The 19,546-nt window shown below is 37.2% G+C and overlaps 1 protein-coding gene across 7 annotated transcripts in view; it reads right to left on the bottom strand.

Moving 5' to 3' along the window:
- GSK3B (glycogen synthase kinase 3 beta) overlaps nucleotides 1-19,546 on the bottom strand; it is a 209,334-nt gene that overhangs the window by 94,075 nt on the left and 95,713 nt on the right. For all 7 annotated transcript variants that reach the window (XM_019653104.1, XM_019653072.1, XM_019653092.1 and 4 more), the window contains one exon: nucleotides 4,849-4,932. In XM_019653104.1, coding sequence (XP_019508649.1) covers nucleotides 4,849-4,932 — 84 coding nt within the window. The remainder of the gene's footprint in view (nucleotides 1-4,848; nucleotides 4,933-19,546) is intronic.

The following is a 19,546-nucleotide window of genomic DNA, read 5'->3' as shown; positions in this document are numbered from 1 at the left end:
GCCAACTTGGGCCAGTGAAGCAACGTCCTCTACAACTAGACTGAAGAACAAAACGACAGCAACTTGTCTGTTCTCCTTCCCCCAATTCCCCAGCACTGTTCCCATCCCCCTAATACCCCAATAAAAATCTTGAAAACAAAACAAACAAAAAAAAACTATCCAATACCTAGAACTCATAAAAAGTATTACAGGCCCAGTCTTTTCAACATATTAAAAAATCCCATTTTTTCCCCCTCTGATCAAGGAGAAAAACGACTCTGTATTAAATCAGAGTTACTAAAACCTATTAGGTAAGCAAGAGTATACAATTAATTAACTACCTGATTCTCCAGTTACTATAGCAAACATTAATGATTCCAATCAGAAGACTAGCACTAATTAGTTCACATCTTTAGTCTCTGTTCTGACTTAATTCCTTCTTCTTCTAGTTACACTGACTACTCCTTCCCCCAAGTATACGCTAAAAACTGATTATTTATCATCACTAAAGAAAAACAGTCTTTAAAATGGCAGGCTGGAGCATAATAAAGAGAAGGTCACCAAAATAGACATAACCAGTCAAACTGTGGTCAGTGAAAATATTTGCCAAATATTTCTGTAATCCTATTTTAACTTCACCCAGAACTAAAAAGTACTAATGGACAAAAATTATAATAAGGCCTTGGAGTAGTTTAGCTACAATTCTAAAATTAAAAATAACAATGGGAGAATAGTTATGTAGTATAACTCAATGGAATATTATATAACCAATAACTATAAATATTATGAGACAACAAGGGAAAGGTTTTATAAAATCCTGAGTATTTAATTAAGTTATAAATAATTATTCCTACACTATGTAAAACGTATACTATATGAAACAAGAATTGTAGAACTGAAGTCAAAAGTCAGGATAGTGAGTAAAAATTTTTCTTCTTAAAAATATTCAGAAAAGATGGGTCGGCCGAGTGGCATGATGGTTAAGAGCTGGCTTGGGACGCCAGAGGGCCCCGGTTCGGATCCCACATGAGGGCCAGTGACACTGCCCTCTACAGCTAAGATGCTGAACAACAGCTCAACCTGGAGCTGGGCTGCTGTGAGTCACCAGTGACGGCAAGTGGGTTGCCATGGGCTACCGTGTGTAGCCAGCAGCCAGCGTGAGCGGCCAGCAGCCGCAGTGAGCGGCCGTCCAGAAGCCGGCGACTGATCTGCCTCAACCGGGAAGAGCGCAATGATGGTGCCAAGTTGGGCCAGTGAAGCGTCCTCCACAACTAAACTGAAGAACAAAACGACAGCAACTTGTCTGTTCCCCTTCCCCCAATTTTCCAGTGCTGTTCCCATCCCCCAATTCCCCAATAAAATCTTAAAAAAAAAAAATTTCAGAAAAGAGAATATTAGAGGGCTCAGAGACGATACCAAGAAAGAGAATGAGGAAGGCTCAGGACAGATGAGAATCCACGCAAAAATTTACAAAGAATCAGATATTCAAAGAAAGAGAGTAAGAGGGGTATAGAAACCCAGACAAAGAGGTTGAGAGATCCATGCAGGAGCCAACAGGGGGTGGGGGTGGGGTGGGAGGGCAGAGAGAGACAGGGAAACAGTCAGCCAGCCAAACACCAGAGTTAACAAGGGAAAGAAATCTGAGAGGTGACAGAGACCAAGAAAGAGGGACAGAAACCCAGAGACACAAAGATAGAGACCCACAGCCCAGAGTGAAAGGGACAGAAACCCAGAAAGAGGACAGAAACTATAAAGAAAGAAGACAAAAAGGCTTAGAAGAAGAGATAGAAAATGATGAGACAGAGAGCAAGTCAAAGATGATGATGAGGAGAGAATTACACAATATTCCCATATGCATTTGGAATTACCCATGGAACCTAACCAAGTCTTTCATCCCTATAATCCTGAAATGTTGAACCCTCCTCTCTCATCTTCACAAGCCCTCTCAGCTCACTCCCCTAACTGCCTCTTCAAGCCTCTTTTAGGCTCACGTTCTTACCATTCATCTCATGCCGAGCTTCCTGAGCACTCTGAAACTCCCTCAAAAAACTCTTCATGGAGTTTCTTTTTACTGCCTTTCCCTAGATAAAATCTGGATCCTACCCAAAGGTGCTGTTTTCCTTGTAGTTCTCTCAAATAAAGACTGCTCTCACCCTTCAACATACTCTAGGACCAGAAGGCAATGCTGGCAAACAGCTGGCTCTTTGCTGTCCTGGCCTCAAACATCTGCCTCTCCCTCCTTCCCAAACTCAAGGTTATACAGCTTATCTACACAACCTTGTCAATGTCATCTCTCCATTTACAGCCCCACCCCCACCTATGCATCTGTCTACTGGGCATCTTTGCACATCTCAGAGGCCATCTCAAACTAATTTATTACTTCCTCCTCCAAAGCTCTCCTAACACATACACATAGATGCTTCTGATAGTAAAACACCTGCCTAATATAGAACTGCCACATTCAGAGATAAATCACCTTTAAGAATTTGTAAGAACTTCATAAGACATTTAGATCCCTTTCTAAACAGCAGTTCTCAGTTCACTCTCAGTAATCTACTCCTGGAGAATTCAAACTGATACTAACAAACCTGAGCTCTCAGCCCTAGGGCAGAGCCCATCTCACATGAAATGTATTAGTTTACTAACGGTCTCTTAACAGTGGTTCTGGCAAAACAATTCAGAAGAAAGGAAGTGGAGATCATCGTAGATGAAGGAGAAATTATCTTTTTGGTGGCTGGGACGTCCTGAACCTGTGTATTTCTGCATATCTTCAGAAAATTTTCCTTTTTTTGACAAGAAAAGATCGTTATATTCAGTAATATATCACTTTTCTTTATTTCTGTATTTTTTTAATGAAGCTATTCAAAATTAGGAGGTGTCTTTTTTTCACTTTGGAAAATTTACAATGTTCAAGGGAAAGTTCTGAGATAAATAAAATATTAGAAAGTATATTTCTTTTTTATAATAGAGGTTCGTTCGCTGTCCTTCTGGCTAATCTATCTCCCTTAATGACTTCTCAGTTGCTCTTTATCAGTAACAGACTGTTTAAGATAAATAAGGCAGCTCTGAATAGCAAAGGGAGGAAAAGCATCCTCTGGGATACAAAGATAACAGTCACTCCATTGTCACTCCCAAGGCAGGATTAAGTGACAGCTAGGGAAGACTGTGATGGGGGTGGGGGTTGGGGAATTCCCACCAAACCAAAATCACACAGATAATTCAAAAGGTTTGATATTCTTCCCTTTCTGCTTTTTTATTTTCATAAGCGTTAAGTGAGTTAATATTTGTAAAGCACTAAAACAGTACCTGCCATATAGGGAAAGCAATATAAATTAAGTAGTCAAGAGAAAATGTCTAGGGGCTTTGTAAGGAAACTTTTGCAAATGAATCTGCATGCAATCCAGTCGTTCATGGAACAAATAATTCTGACCTTTTCTTTCCTCTCTGGGGCACTATAATGTCAAGCATCTAATAACAAAAAGCCATATGGATGCAAAATTCCATTATATGAGTGCTGTGAACATAATAGATGCTACATAATTTTATTTGGGAAGGGACGGGAAAAAGTAAAGACATGCCAAAACAGATAAGATTAAAGAAATAATAGGCAGTTTGTTAGGTTAAAAAAGAAAAGTAGCATTATCCAAGTAATCAGCTTTAGATTACTTATAAGGGTTTATAGTTCCTAATAGAAGCAGAGGCCATCATTTAAACTTAAAAGGTTGGGGGGTGGGGGGGTGGCTCGGGGCACCTGAAAAACAAGACTCACTAAAGGGCCAATTTAGTTGTTAAAACATTAGCATTCTCTCTTTCTCTCTCTCTCACACACACTTGCACACACAATTATGTATTTGCAGGCATGTAGATCACAATCCTGGCTAATTGTGTAGGTACCTTCCTAACAGGCTCGGTCATAGGAGGAAAAAAAAAAAAGAATTTCTAAGGAAACAATCTAAATAAATAAAATGTAATGAAAAACAATTAAACACTGGTTCACTGGGAAATAGTTGTGTGGAGTAAAAAGAATATTGGGCTACAAATCAAGAGGCATTATGGATCTTAAGGACTTTAGACAGTATATGCATGATATTCTCTAAAATCCTGTTTATTTAGTCAAAAAGGTTGAGTGCTTTGCTACTTGGCCTGACCCCTCATCCCAAACTAGTGAAGGAAAAATACGAAGAAAAGACTGAATCTGGGAAGAATGGACATTGAACAGAGAAAAAAAAAAAGACCACAGGACAACAGAAGAAACTGATTTTCTATCCTTCCAACTCCAAAGAGTACAATGACGTTAATTCTTACATCTTCTGAAGAGAAAGACCAGTGGGATAGGGAAGGGGAGGAGTCACCGCACAAAGTCTTCTTTAATTATTCTTGGCTTTCACAGACTTATAAGTGATCATAAACAGTGACCACTTACAGCAAGCTCTGAGATACACATTTTCTAACTTTTCCCTAGGTTAAACTTGCCTCCCAATGTTTAAGTCTCATTCTGGTCTTACTGAAGGCCACCTCCTTCCTCTTCCCCTCCAATACTTCAAATTAACAAAATGACATCATTTTGCTTCCTCCAATAAAGCACATAAGGAACATAGAAGGCTTAAAATATATATACATTTCTTTTAGAACTGAAGACAGATGTTAAAAAAAAAACAAAGTTTTTAAAAATTCATTCCCTTCATCATTTCATTAATGTTTTCCTGATACAATTAATGACGATCAATGATAATATATTGAGCTCAGAATCACAAGGGCCTGTGTTCTGCAATTCTTCCATTCAATTAGCAAAACTATTTCACTTGGGGGAGGGAGAAGAATACAACAACTGTATCACAACATTCAGTACACACTTTCTGCAAGACCTACCTTCTCACCACTTGAGTAGAAGAAATAACGCAATCGGACTATGTTACAGTGATCTAGCTTTCTCATGATTTGGAGCTCTCGGTTCTGAAAAGGAAAACAAATGAAAATATTTTTTAAAGAATAACTGCTATTCATCACACTGACTAATGTTTAATATTAAACACTACAAACAGCAGGTTATAGATATATTACTAAAAAGTATGGTCTACAGACCAGTGCTGACCTGTGTAAACTATTTGTTACTAGTCCATGAACTATTTATTACTACTCTACAAATCTAATTGAGAGTGCTAAGAATTTTTTATAGCAATTTGACAGAATAATTTTATATCAATGAATCTTATAATGAAGTGGGGCCTATATTTTGTATTTCCTAAAATTTCACTTTTCTAGTAATTCAACTGTATTGTTATTTTACAAAAATATCAGTCATTGATAAATCGGAAAATTTTAAAATTGGTAGTTTACCACAAATAGTTTGAGAAGCACTGGTCTATAGTACATAAGAGGTGTCTGAATTGAGCTATTTACTACTGAAATTTGTACAACTATAATAAAAATCAAACTTCTCACCAAACAAATAAATTTGGGTACAAAGAAAACTCTTTAAAAGCCCTACTGTTTTCCAAGATACAGTGAAAAATATGAGAATTAACCCCATTAGAAGGGCTCAGTTGCTAAGTTTTAGAGAGTTAAAATATGATATTCTAGAAATTGTAGTTTGATAAATTTATAGACCACACCAATAATTTTCCTTTGGGGGAAATTCAAAGTTATGCTGCTTCTTCATGAAAAGACAACATTAAATAATATAATGACCTCCTAACACCATACATTTTGCAGTACTAAATTTGAAGAGTATACTTGTATATTAACAAAGATAAATTCCAACAATATACTTGGGCTGTCAGAAATCAGTTAGTAATGGCTAAATTATATAATACAGAGAAAGAGCACCAGAGTACTAGCTATGTGGACAGAAAATATAAACATTCAGTTAAAATGATTTAGAAGAGCTACAAAACATAAAGTATATACCTGGGTATCTGGAAGGGAAATGCTGTTATAGTTAGGAAAAAATGGCCAAAAAAGAGGAGTTGAGGCTGCATAGGGGACTACAAGCCAAATAAACAGAACTGTCCTAGAGTAGAGTTAGCTCCAGTTATGAGAAGATGGTAGCAGAAATACGTGAATGTTCCTCCTCCTCTAGAAATTTCCAATACACTCTATGATTATTCTAGCATATCCTTTCAGGGAAATAGGAAACTCAAGAAGACTTTCCTTCTGTCCCTTTAACCTGACCATGAGAGCTGGGCTTATGTATACAGTGATATTTAAAATTCTTTTAAATCAATCATACATTTTATTATAAAATGTTTATAGCTGAAGCAATAAACAAACTTAGGCAGTACAGTGTAATTGCTTGAACAAAGATAATTACAGTCTGAAGTCAGGCTAAGTTTTGACTGTAGAAGAGAATGTAGAAATCTCTACCAATTTTAAAACTGTGTCCATTTCCATTCCAAACTAAAGCTATCTCTGTAAGTATGTCTACAGTTTGCCAATTTGCATCTAGGTATCTAGTTTTGTAGGAGAACTGCTAGTAAGTTAAGACTCATCCTTCCTGTGTTATACTCATACAGATATCAAGATTGACTATGTTAGGGAGGGAGATGTAAGATGGCAGAACAAATAGATAAAAGCTGTGCTTGCCTCCCCCGATACCACATTAAAATTATAATACAACTAGATTAGAGAACAATCAACCTGGAGAACCATCAGAAGTCTAGCTGAACAAAAATTTTATAACTAAGGATATAAAGAAGCCACATCAGGAGTGGGAGAATAGGTGAAGATGTAGAATGGGTCAGCCTGATACCTGAGTGTGGCAGCTGAGAATCAGGAGGCATATCTTGGCTACAGAGGTACCCCACCACCACCACAACCACCACCACCACCACCACCACAGAAGGAGAAACGGACCCCAGCCCCACACCAAAATCCCCACCCCAGAGTATTGGTGCCAGGAAGAAGAGCCCACATGATATAGGGCTGTGAAAAACAGTGGATATTCCAACCCACTGGGTGGGATGAAAGGTGGAGAAAAATTCAGATGTCATCTTAAAGGGCCCCCACACAGATTCACTTGCTAACAGGCGCTCAACCTGGCCTCTGGCAGAGGGACAGTGACTAGGGAGGCGTCAGTGACATACAGGGAGAGACTGAGTTGTGTGGCTGCAGGGCAAGGACTGGAGGGACAGTTGCCATTTTCCCTGTGTAGAATTCTCCTAATGTAGCTGGCATGTGGGCACCACCTTGTGTTAAGCCCTCCTCAACAAAGCCAAATCTGAATCTGTATTGGCCTGGTGAACACCACTTATTCCACCCTGCTCACTCCCTGGGGCCCCCCCCAACCCCCCCAATCCAGCAAAACCTGAGGCACTTTCTCAGCAAACAGCTAGCCCCGCCCCCATTGCACTGTTTCTTGGACAACTCTCAGGGGTCTCTGGGCCCCAGGGGGGTAGCTGGCTTCAGTGTGCTCTAAGGCTTTTGTGGAGTAACTCCAGGCTCACGGCTGGACCAAACCAGAATATACATTAACCTGTTGAACACCAATCGTCCCAACCTGGTGACTCTGAGACCCACCTCACCCAACTTGGCAACCAAAAGAGGTTAGTTATACCAGCGGCTGAGCTTTAATAGGAGCTGGCAGGTAGTTTCGGAGTACCCTGGGCCCTTTGAGGAGCTACCCCAGGCCCAGAACTGGTGGCTGACATCCTCAGTTCACACTGTGGCCTCGTCTACGCGCCTCCAGGTCCAGCACAGGCCGCGAACAACTGTGAATCGCTTTGTAGTTCCTACCAGGTAGTCCCCAGCTGACCACAGGCAGAGGCTGAACTGGGCCTGTACCAGAGCCCCTCCCAAGAGGCACCGGAACCAACCTACTTGGAGGTCCACTTCAGACCACAGTAGAGCACACCTAAATCACCCCACAAGCACCACACCCAAAAGGTAGTCTCAACAGGCTCAAGAGCCTGCTGGGACTAATCCTGCTCCACAAGATAAGCTGTTAACACAGCAGCCCATAAGATGTGGATGGGGCCAAACCCCACAGCCAGTCAGCCTGAGGGTCAATTCCACCCACTGACATGCCAATAGCAATCAATAATAGGAAGGGAAACACAACCCACACAAGGGACATTCATGGGACACCCAGCATAGGTGATCAGGGAGACTGTTGCTGGGCCCCACAGGGCACCTACTACATAAGGTCATGTAGCAGATCTACCTAATATAGAAACAAACAGAGAGAGGCAGTAAAAAAAAGGAAATAAAGAAATATGTCCCAAATGAAAGAACAGGAGGAAACTCCAGAAAAAGACCTAAACGAAACAGAGGCAAGCAACAAGCCAGATACAGAGTTCAAAACAATGGTTATAAGGATGATCAAGGAACTTAGTGAGGATTTCAACAAACAGATAACAAGCATAAAAAGGACATAGAAACCATAAAAAACAACCAGTTAGAAGTGAAGGATACAATAACTGAAATGAAGAATGCCCTAGAAGGAATCACCAGCAGACTTGATGAAGCAGAGGATAGAATCAGCATTTCAGAAGGAACAGAAAACACCCAATCCAAACAGCAAAAACAAAAAAGAATTAAAAAAAATAAGAATAGTTTAAGACACCCCTGGGACAACATCAAGTGTAACAATATTTGCATAATAGGGATACCAAGAGGAAGAGAGAGAAAGCAAGGGATTGAGAACCTATTTGAAAAGATAATGACTGAAAAATTTTCTAACCTAGTGAAGAAAATAGGCATACAAGCCCAGGAAGGGCACAGTCCTAAACAACATGAACCAAACAGGCCCAAAGCAAGGCACATAATAATTAAAATGGTAAATGTTAAAGACAAAGACAGAATCCTGAAAGTAGCAAGAGAAAGGCAACTAGTTACTTAAAAGGGCAATTGGGTAAGATTATCGGCTGATTTCTCAACAGAAACTTTGCAGGCAATAAGGGATTGGCACGAAATATTTAAAGTGATGAAAAGCAATGGCCTACAACCAAGACTACTCTACATTGCAAGACTACCGTTTAAAATTGAGGGCTAGACAAAGAGGTTCCCAGACAAGAAAAAGCTAAAGGAGTTCATCACCCTCAAACCAGTATTAAGATAAAATGTTAAGGGGGCTTCTTTAAGAAGAAGGGAAGATGGAGAGAACATAAAGTTGAATAATAAAATGGCGATAACTATGTATCTATCAATAATCACTGTAAAAGTAAATGGATTAAATGCTCCAATCAAAAGACACAGGGTAGCTGAATGGATAAGAAAACAAGACTTGTACATATACTGTCTACAAGGGAGCCATTTCAAACTCACTCACACACACACACACACACACACACACACTGAAAGTACAGAGATAGAAAAAGATATTTCATGTGAATGGAAATTTTAAAAAAGCTGGGATAGCAATACTCATATCAGAGAAAATAGACTTTAAAACAAAGACTACAATAAGAGACAAAGAGGAACATTACATAATGTTAATGAGATCAATCCGACAAGAGAATATAACCCTTGTAAACATCTATAAACCCAACATAGGAGCACCTAAATATATAAAGTATATTTTTTAGTAATAAAACATAAGTAGGGAGAGATTGATAGTAATACAATCATAGTAGGGAATTTTAACACCCCACTGACACCAATGGACTGATCTTCCAGACAGAAAATAAACGAATCAACAGTGGCCTTAAGTGACATACTAGACCAGCTGGATTTAATTGATATTTTTAGTGCATTTTATCACCCCAAAGCAGCAGAATATACATCCTTTTCAAGTGTACATGGAACGTTTTCCAAGACAGACCACATGTAGGCCACAAAACAAGTCTCAATAAATTTTAATAAATTTAAGATATCTAGTGGCTTCTCTGACCACAATGGTATGAAACTAGAAGTCAATTACAAGAAAAAACTGAAAAACACACAAACACACGGAGGCTAAATAACATGCTAGTAAATAATGAATGGATCAATGAGATCAAGGAAGGAATCAAAAGATACCTTGAGACAAATGAAAATGAAAACACAACAACCCAAAATCTATGGGACACAGTGAAAGCAATCCTAAGAGGGAAATTCATAGCAATACAGTCCTCCCTCAAGAAATAAGAAACATCTGAAATAAACAATCTAACCTTACACTTAAAGGAAGTAGAAAAAAAGAACACAAAGCCCTGAGTAGAAAGAAGGCAATAATAAAGATCAGAGTGGAAATAAACAAAATATAGTCTAAAAAATCAATACAAAGGATCAGCGCAACCTTTTCTAAGGTTCTTTGAAAAGATAAACAAAATTGATAAACCTTTAGTCAGACTCATCAAGAAAAATAGAGGACCCGAATAAATAAAATCAGAAACAAAAAAAAACACACGTGACAATTGATACCACAGAAATACAAAGGATGATGAGTAAATACTACAATTATATGACAACAGATTGAACAATCTGGAAGAAATGGATAAATTCCTAGAAACATACAAGTTTCCAAGACTAAATCAGGAAGAAACAGAAAATCTGAAACAACTGATTGCTACTAAACAAAATCAAATCAGGAATCAAAAAATCCCTAACAAACAAGTCCTACGCCAGATGGCTTCACAGGTGAATTTAACCAAATTCAAAGAATCAACATCTATCCTTCTCAAACTATTCCAAAAAAATTTAGAGCATGGATGGCTCCAACCTCATTTTACAAGACCACCATTATCCTGACTCCAAAGACATTACAAAAAATAAAATAATCAGCCAATATTCCTGATGAACAAAGATTAAAAAATCCTCAACAAATTATAGGAAACCGAATTCAGCAATACATTAAAAAGATCATACACCATGATCAAGTGGGATTTATTCCTGGGATACAAAGTTAATTCAATATCCACAAATCAATTAACATGATATACCACATAAACAAAATGAAAGATAAAAATCATACGATCATATTAATAGTTGCAAAAAAAAAAAAGGTTTGACAAAAATCTAGCATCCATGTATGATGAAAAGTCTCAACAAAGTGGGAATAGAGGGAACGAACATACCTCAACACAATAAAGGCCATATAAGACAAACCCACAGCTAACATTATACACAATGGGGAAAAGCTAAAAGTGTTCTCCTTAAGATCAGGACAAGACAAGGATGCCCGCTTGCTACACTTTTATTCAACACAATATTGGAAGTCCTAGCCACAACAATCCGAGAAGAAAAAAAAAAAAAATTCATCCAAATTGGAAAGGCAGACGTAAAACTGTCATTATTTGCAGATGACAGACAGAGCCCAAAAGATTCCACCAAAAAACTACTATAACTGATAAATGAATTCAGTAAAGTAGCAGGATACAAAATTAATATTCAGATATCGGTTGCATTTTTATACACAAATAATAACCTGTCAGAAAAAGAAATTAAGAAAACAATCCCATTTACAACTTCTTGACAATGGTCTTAGGAATGATTTTTTCAGTTATAACACCAAAAGCAAAGGTCTCAAAAGCAAAAATAAAGTGGGACTACATCAAAAAGCTTTTGCAAAGCAAAGAAAACCATCAACAAAATGAAAAGGCAACTTACTGAATGGGAGAAAATATTTGCAAATCATGTCTGTTAAGGGGTTAATATGAATTTATATAACTCAATAGCAAAAAAAAAGAGGAAAACCCACAAATAAGCCAGTTAAAAAATGGGCAAAGAATCTGAATAGACATTTTCCCAAAGAATGCATACAAATGGCCAAAAGTACATGAAAAAGTGCTCAACATCACTAATCATTTGGGAACTGCAAATGAAAACTACAATGAAATAGCATGTCACACCTATTAGAATGGCTATTATAAAAAAAGACAAGAGATAACATGTTGGCAAGGATGTGGAAAAGAGAGAACCTTTGTGCATTGTTACTGGGAATGTAAATTGTTGCCACTATTATGGAAAACAGTATAGAGGCTCCTCAAAATATTAAAAATTGAACTACCATCTGACCTAGCAATGACACTTCTTCTGGGTATATTTATATCCAAAGAAAATGAAATCACTATCTTAAAGAGAATACCTGTACTCCCATGTTCACTGCAGCATCATTCACAATAGCCAAGGCATGGAAAAAACCTAAGTGTCCATCAACAGATGAATGGATAAAGAAAGTGGTGGTGGGTGTGTGTGTGTGTGTGGGGGGGGTGTGGGTGTGTGTGTAGCACATGTCGCTTAACGATGGGAATACATTCTGAGAAATGCATTAAGTGATTGTGTCATTGCGCAAACATCAGAGTGTACTTACATAAACCTAGATGGTATGGCCTATTACTGTAATTTTAGACGCTATACTTTTATATAACTGGCAGCGTAGTAAGCTTGTTTACACCAATATCATGACAAAACACTTCAGTAATGTCTGTGCTACAACACCACTAAAAAATTTTCAGCTCCATTATAATTTCACAGGACTACTGTCGTATATGTGGTCCCTTGCTGACCAAAATATCATCATAAGGCATATAACTCTGTGTGTGTATGTGTGGGTGAGAGAGAGACAGAGAGAGAGAGAGAGAGAGAGAGAGAGAGAGAAATATTATTCAGCCATGAAAAATAAGGATATCCTGCATTTACAGCAGCATGGATGGACCTTGAAGGCATTATGCTAAGTGAAATAAGTCAGACAGAGAAAGGCAAATACTGTGTGATATCATTTCTATGTGGAATCTAAAAAGGCTGAACTCATACAAACAAATTAGAAGGGTGGTGGTTAGCGGGGGAGGAGTTGGTCAAAGAATACGAACTTCCAGTTATGACATGAATAAGTTCTGAGGATCTCATATATCATGTGGTGACTATAGTTAATAATATTGTATTGTATATTTGAAAGTTGCTAAGAGAGTAAGTAGGTCTTAAATGTTCTCATCACACACAAAAAAATGGTAATTACAACTGTGACATGTTAGCTAATGCTATAGTGGTAAGCATTTTGCAATATGTAAGTACATCAAATCAACATGTTGTACACCTTAAACTTCCACAATGTTATATGTCAACTGTATCGCAATAAACCTGGGGAAAAAATTTAAAATAGAATAAATATATAAATAATGTGCATAGAATTAATAGAAATCCTATTTTAAAAATTGAAGAAAAGTATGATGACAAGTACACAACAAATAGGAAATTTCAATAAAGAAATATTAACTTTTAAAACCTGGAAATACTAGAGTTGAAAAATATAATTACAGAGTGAAAGATTCACATGAGCTTGAAATAAGGTTTCAGATGACATTTTAAAAATCTCTGTGAACTTGAAGGTAGAGAAATACAAATTATCCAACTGAAAAAAAAAAAAAAGACCAGAAAAATGAACAGAGCCTCAGAGACATAGTAGGATAACATCATACCTACCAAGAGATATAAAAGCAGTATCAGACAAGGAGAGGGGGAGAGAAAATATTTAAAGAAATAATTGCTGAAAACTCCCCAAATTTGATGAAAAACACTAATCTACTGAACCATAAAGCTTAAGGTAACGCAAGCTTAATGAACCCCAAAAAGGTTAAACACAAAGAGATTCACATCTTGGCATATCACTTTAGAAATGAAACCACAAAGAAAACATCATGAAAGCAATAACAGAAAAGTGATTCATCATATACACCGGGAAAACAATACAATTAACAGCCAACTGATTATCAGATTAATGCAAGCAAAAAAGCAATAAAAAAAATTCAAAATGCTGAAAGAAAAAAAAAATTCTGTCAACTAAGATGCTATATAAAAAAAATTATTCTTCAAACATGAAAGGAAAATATGAAGACATTTCCAGATTTTTTTTTTAAAAGAATATTCTATAGTAGAAGGCCTGTCTTTCAGCAATACTCAAACACGTATTCCTCTCTCGCTAAAAAGAAATGACACTAGGAGGTAATTTAAATCCCCGAAGAGAAATGAGAGCACCAGAAATGGTAAATATAAATGGGAAAATTATAAAAGACTGCATATATTTTACTTTTCTTCTCTTAATTTCATCAAAGACATAAAATATATAAAGCAATTCCAATAACAGTATATTAAGTTTATAACATAGATATAACACATATAAATACAATAGCAGAAAGAAGGAGAAAATAAAACTATATTGGAGAAAAGGTGCTATATTTTACTGGAATTAAGTCAGTATAACTTGAAGCAGACTGTGATAAATTGAAATGCATACTGTAATGCATAAGCAGCCACTAAGAAAACAATTTTTTAATGTTAAAAAATCAACACTGGACTTAAAATGGTACAGTAAAAAAAGATTTGTTAAACACAAAAGAAGGCAACAAATGAGAACAGAGGAACAACAACAACAAAAAAAACCATGAGGGAGAAAACAAAGAACATGGAACAGGTAATTCCAACCATATCAAAAACTACACCAAATGTGATTAAGCATAGGCTCAAAGGCTGAGATTGTTAGATAAGAAAGTAAGCTCCAAGTATATTCTCTGTAGAGCGGACATACTTTAGATTCCAAGACACAAATAGTTTATAAGTAAAAGGATGGAAAAAGATATACCATGCAAACAACCAAAAGAGATCTGGAGTGGCAATGTCATTAGCAAAGTAAATTTTATGAGAGGGATAAAGATATCTCCATTTCCTCCCAGATAAAGTCTAATCACTTCATAATCTAGTCCCTCCTTATCAATTTAATCTTATTTTCCACTCATAACCAATGTGATCATAACTAGATTCACTTCTCTCTCTTTCTGAATATATTATTTCATTCCCAATTCTAAGCCACTGATCACACATGGTAACATCACTGGAATATCTTGACCCTCCCTCCCACCTACACACATTCTACTCATCCTTTAAGTTCCTATTTAACTCCCACCTCTTTCACAAGACCATCCCCAGCTGCTCCAACTCCCACTAATCTTTTCCGATCTTTATATTCCTATAGCACACACAAATATTTTAGAATTTATTACATACTTTCTTGGTTTGGTGTTATATAAAAGAATGCTTTTCAAAAAGTAGCTCACAGAAATCAGGTATTACATTATAGTCATTTTAGACACACACACACACACACACACACACACACACACACACACACACAAACTTGTCCAACTAGCTTACCATAGGTACCTTAAGAGCAAAAGCTGAATTTTATAACTTTCTGTTCACCCTCAGACCTCTCAAAGCAGGTTACTCTGTCTTTCACAGAGTAAATTCCCTGTAATTGCTTCTACCTTAAAACTTGCTGTAGGCCAGTATTTTCCAAATTGTGGGTCCCAGCCAATCAGCATTGAGAAGGGAGTGGGGAGGTAAACAGAAAAAAACAGAACAGAATAGAATAAAATAACAGAACAGAACTTTAAACATAGTAAAAGTAAGGGCTTTTTCATTAAATTTGTTTTGTTTTTTTATCCCCATACACTGGGCTGCAATGTAAAATGAATTCCTTACTACAGAATAATGGTTAAAAATTTGAAATCCACTGTAGTAAACAACCTATCCATAAAGGCATTTTTCTTCCGATACAGAAAAAGATCAAGTACATGTAAACTAGATTCTAACTCATCACTCCATTCTGAAAAACAAAATGACTACTAAAGACAGGATAAATATCACAACCAGTACAAGAAACCTAGAAAGGCACATTAAAAAAATATATCCTTTTAAGTAATAACCAATAACATATATCCACCTCTAAATTAGACGTGGAGGCTTTTGTTCATTTTTACATCGTTTCATACCTCACACTTAAAAAAAAAAAAAAAGGAAAGGTGGAAAACAATTCTTCTGGAAGCTAAAAGCATGGAGTCAAAGGATTCCCAGAAGGGTACTTTATGTACCTTCATGTAAAAGTTCAATAAAGGAAAAGTGAACTTTTAGGTGAAGTAGCAACCAGCAAGCTTAATACTGTGGGTGTATGGGTAGGCAGCACATGGCTGTCTATCATCTTTTGTTCTTCATCAAATTTCATCCTACCAAGAGATCTTTCCCCCCACTGCAGAAAGCTCCATTTTCATAAAATAGGAGTCACTTCGAAAGTTTGGCTTCAAAGACTATTTTCCCAAAATATATTTTCTTCAAAAAATGAGGATTATCCAAAATTCCATCATGTATTCTTAGTAATCACAATAATACTAGGATTGAAACTGTTCAATCCATCTCTGATTCTTTGATTCCACAGTAAATTCAGATGCCCCCAAAATCCTACAGTTGGCTAGAATATTGCCTCAAAATAGCTCCATGTGTACAACAAATACTTTGAAGCTAACTATTGGGTCTTTGGAAAAGTCATAACGTATTCTATGTTTTTCAAAGGTCACTTATTTATATAAAGAACAAAGATCAATCAATGATATATTGCCCGTTTTGTTCGATAACCTTTTGCCATCTTTCAGTGAGCTTCATAATTCCTCGTTCATAGGACCTGTCTTTATTTGTGAAAAACTGAACAAGGTGCTGACTTACAGCCTCATCTAAATTGGACGTTATACACGCAAGGAGTTTTGAAGAGAGCGAACCAAGTGGAAGTCTGACCGCGCAAGGTCAGGCGAGTATGGTGGGTGTGGCAACACATCCCATCCAAGCTCCAATAATTTTTGACGGGTGATCAAACTTGTGTGTGGTCTTGCGCTGTCGCGATAGAACACAACTCCTTTACGATTAACAAATGCTAGATGTTTCTGATGATGGATTCATTCAAACTGTCCAATTGCCGACAGTACACATTCGAATTGATTGTTTGGTTCCTTGGTAGGAGCTCAAAAAACAGAACACCTTTAAAATCCCACCACACTGAGAGCATAACCTTCCTCTGATGAATGTCTGCTTTTGATGTCATTTGAGGTGAATCATCACGTCGGGACCAAGACTGTTTGCGCACCACACTTGTAAGCACCACACTTGTAAACAATCCGCTTCTCATCACCAGTTACCAGTCACTTCAAAAAAGGATCGTCTTCCTCATGTTTAATAAGCATTTTGCAGATGTTTATACGCACCGTCAAATGAACTTCTTTGAGTTCATGCGGAACCCAAATATCAAGCTTGCTTACGTATCCCAGCTTCTTCAGGTGGTTGTGAATGCTTGAATGATGGATGTTCAACATTTCTGCAATCTCTCGTGTCGTGTAACGTGGGTCCGATTCAGTTAATGCCTTTATTTTGTCGTCATCAACCTCAGTGGGCCTCCCCGACCGAGGACTGTCGTTGAGATCAAAATCACCAGCACGGAATTTTGTGAACCGTCGTTGGCACTGATGTTCTTATAGAGCAGCGGTTCTCAACCTTCCTAATGCCGCGACCCCTTAATACAGTTCTTCATGTTGTGGTGACCCCCAACCATAAGATTATTTTCGTTGCTACTCTATAACTGTAATTTTGCTACTGCTATGAATCGTAATGTAAATATATTTTTGTTTTCCAATGGTCTTAGGCGACCCCTGTGAAAGGGTTGTTCGACCCCCAAAGGGGTCGCGACCCACAGGTTGAGAACCGCTGTTAGAGCATTGTCACCGTAAACTTCATGCAACTTTTCACAAGCTTGACGCGCATTCTTCCCTTTATGGAAGAAAAACAGTAAAATATGGCCAAAACACACAGTTTGGTCTTCCATCTTCAACTTGTAAAGTCTCCAAAACTCAACCAAATCACTCAATTTTGTTTTTAGAATGAAGCTAAAACTGTCAGCTGTCAAATGATATAGCAATAACATAGATGTGAATGACTCTAGTACTTCCAAAAACGAACTAGTGCCATGTGTTGCAAACATGCGTCATGACTTTTCCAAAGCCCCAATAATTACAATAAAGCAGGACCTCACTATTGATTGAAAGCACTTATAATTCAAAATAAGACAAGTTTACCAGTGTGCAAATAATATCACATGACAGATATATCATTTGAGATATCAACAAAATGTGAGTTTTCAAAAGAGAAAGAACATTTTTGCCTGAGATTTAAAAGATTTTTCATGAAAGGATATACATACACTTAAGCTGGATCTTAACTAGCAGGATTTAGTTCCCCTCAGGGACCATTAACTTTCTGGATACATGAACAAAAGCTCTTAAAACTTCTTTTTTTTTCCTAAGAAAAAACTAGAGGAGGTGGGGGTGGGACGGAATCATCCTATATACCACTAGAATACAACCCAACTAAAATCTCTGGCTACTACAGAGAATATGCCTATTGTTGTGCTATAACTATGCTTTCTACATAAATAGATGATCGTTTGGTCACTCCTGGAAATGCTTTCTCTAACCACCTTCTAGGACAATAAATTATCTTGGTTATCCTCTTTCCTCTGGCCAAATTCACAGTTTCTTTTGCTAGTTCTTCTTAATCTCCCAATTTTATATTCCCAGGCAGATCTCTCCTGTGTACTCCAGAATCTTTTAGCCAGCTGTCTACTTGACAATTCTGTGTTTGACATACATCTCAACTTGACATGTCATAAACCAAATTCCTGATTTTCCTTAAACCCGCTCCACCCATAGCCTTCCCTCATTCGTTGACAATTCCACTCTTCTAGTTGTACAGGCCAAAAATTTTGAAGTCTTGACTCCTCTTTCTCTGTGACCTCACATTCAATCTCTTAAGAAATCTTGTTGGCTCCATCTTCAAAATATATACAAGATCCTAGCAACTGCACCCTTGGGAATTTATCCAATAAAAATGTAAATTCATATTCACACAAAAACCTGCAGATGAATGTTCATAGCAGCTTTATTCAGAATAGCTACCAGATGTCTTTCAATGGGTGAATGGATAAACAAGCTGTGGTACAGTACTTCTAAGACCCCCCAGGTGGAAGCCTGAAACCAAGGATAGTATCAAACCCTATATATATATATATGTTTTTATGTATATATATATGTATATATGTATATATATACATATGTATATATGTTTTTTCCTATACATACATACCAATGATTAGGTTTAATTCATAAGTTAGTTACAGTGAGAGATTAACAATAACTAATAATAAAACAACTATAACAATACACTATAATAAAAATTATGTGAATGTGGTGTGTCCCCTCTTCTCTTCTCCCCGCTCCCTGCCCCAATAACTGATCTGATAACCTAGACTAAGTGACTAAGTGACTAAAGGGGGGATAGTATATACAGCATGAATATGCTGGATAAAGGAATGATTCTCGCCCAGGGCAGTAGAGAGAGAGATTTTACCACGATACTCAGAACTTAATTTAAAACTTAGGAATTTTCCATTTAATATTTTCAGACTGTGGTTGAGTGCAGGTAATTGAAACCAAGGAAAAGAAAGCAAAACTGCAGATAAGGGGGAACTACTGTATATCCATATTATGGAATACTACTAAGCAATGAAAAGAACCAATTAATGATACATGCAACAACTTTGCTGAATCTCCAGATAATTATGCTGAGCAAATAAAGCCAATCCCAAAAGGTTACATACTACATCCTTCCATTTATAACTGTGATATTGTGATTTATAAGACATGTGGTTCTTCATACACAATTCTAGCTCTCTGCTCCCAAAACCCTTGGAATTTCCAGAAGTGTTGAGGGTGATCAAAAAAAGTGTCTTTTGTCACAGTAATGAAGTGACTTTTGGACCCAGCTCGAGAGCGCGGGGGGGTGG

Source organism: Hipposideros armiger, unplaced genomic scaffold, assembly GCF_001890085.2.
Source record: "Hipposideros armiger isolate ML-2016 unplaced genomic scaffold, ASM189008v1 scaffold_8, whole genome shotgun sequence".
Classification (NCBI taxonomy): Eukaryota; Metazoa; Chordata; class Mammalia; order Chiroptera; family Hipposideridae; genus Hipposideros; species Hipposideros armiger.
This window is presented reverse-complemented; position numbering and strand designations above follow the sequence as displayed.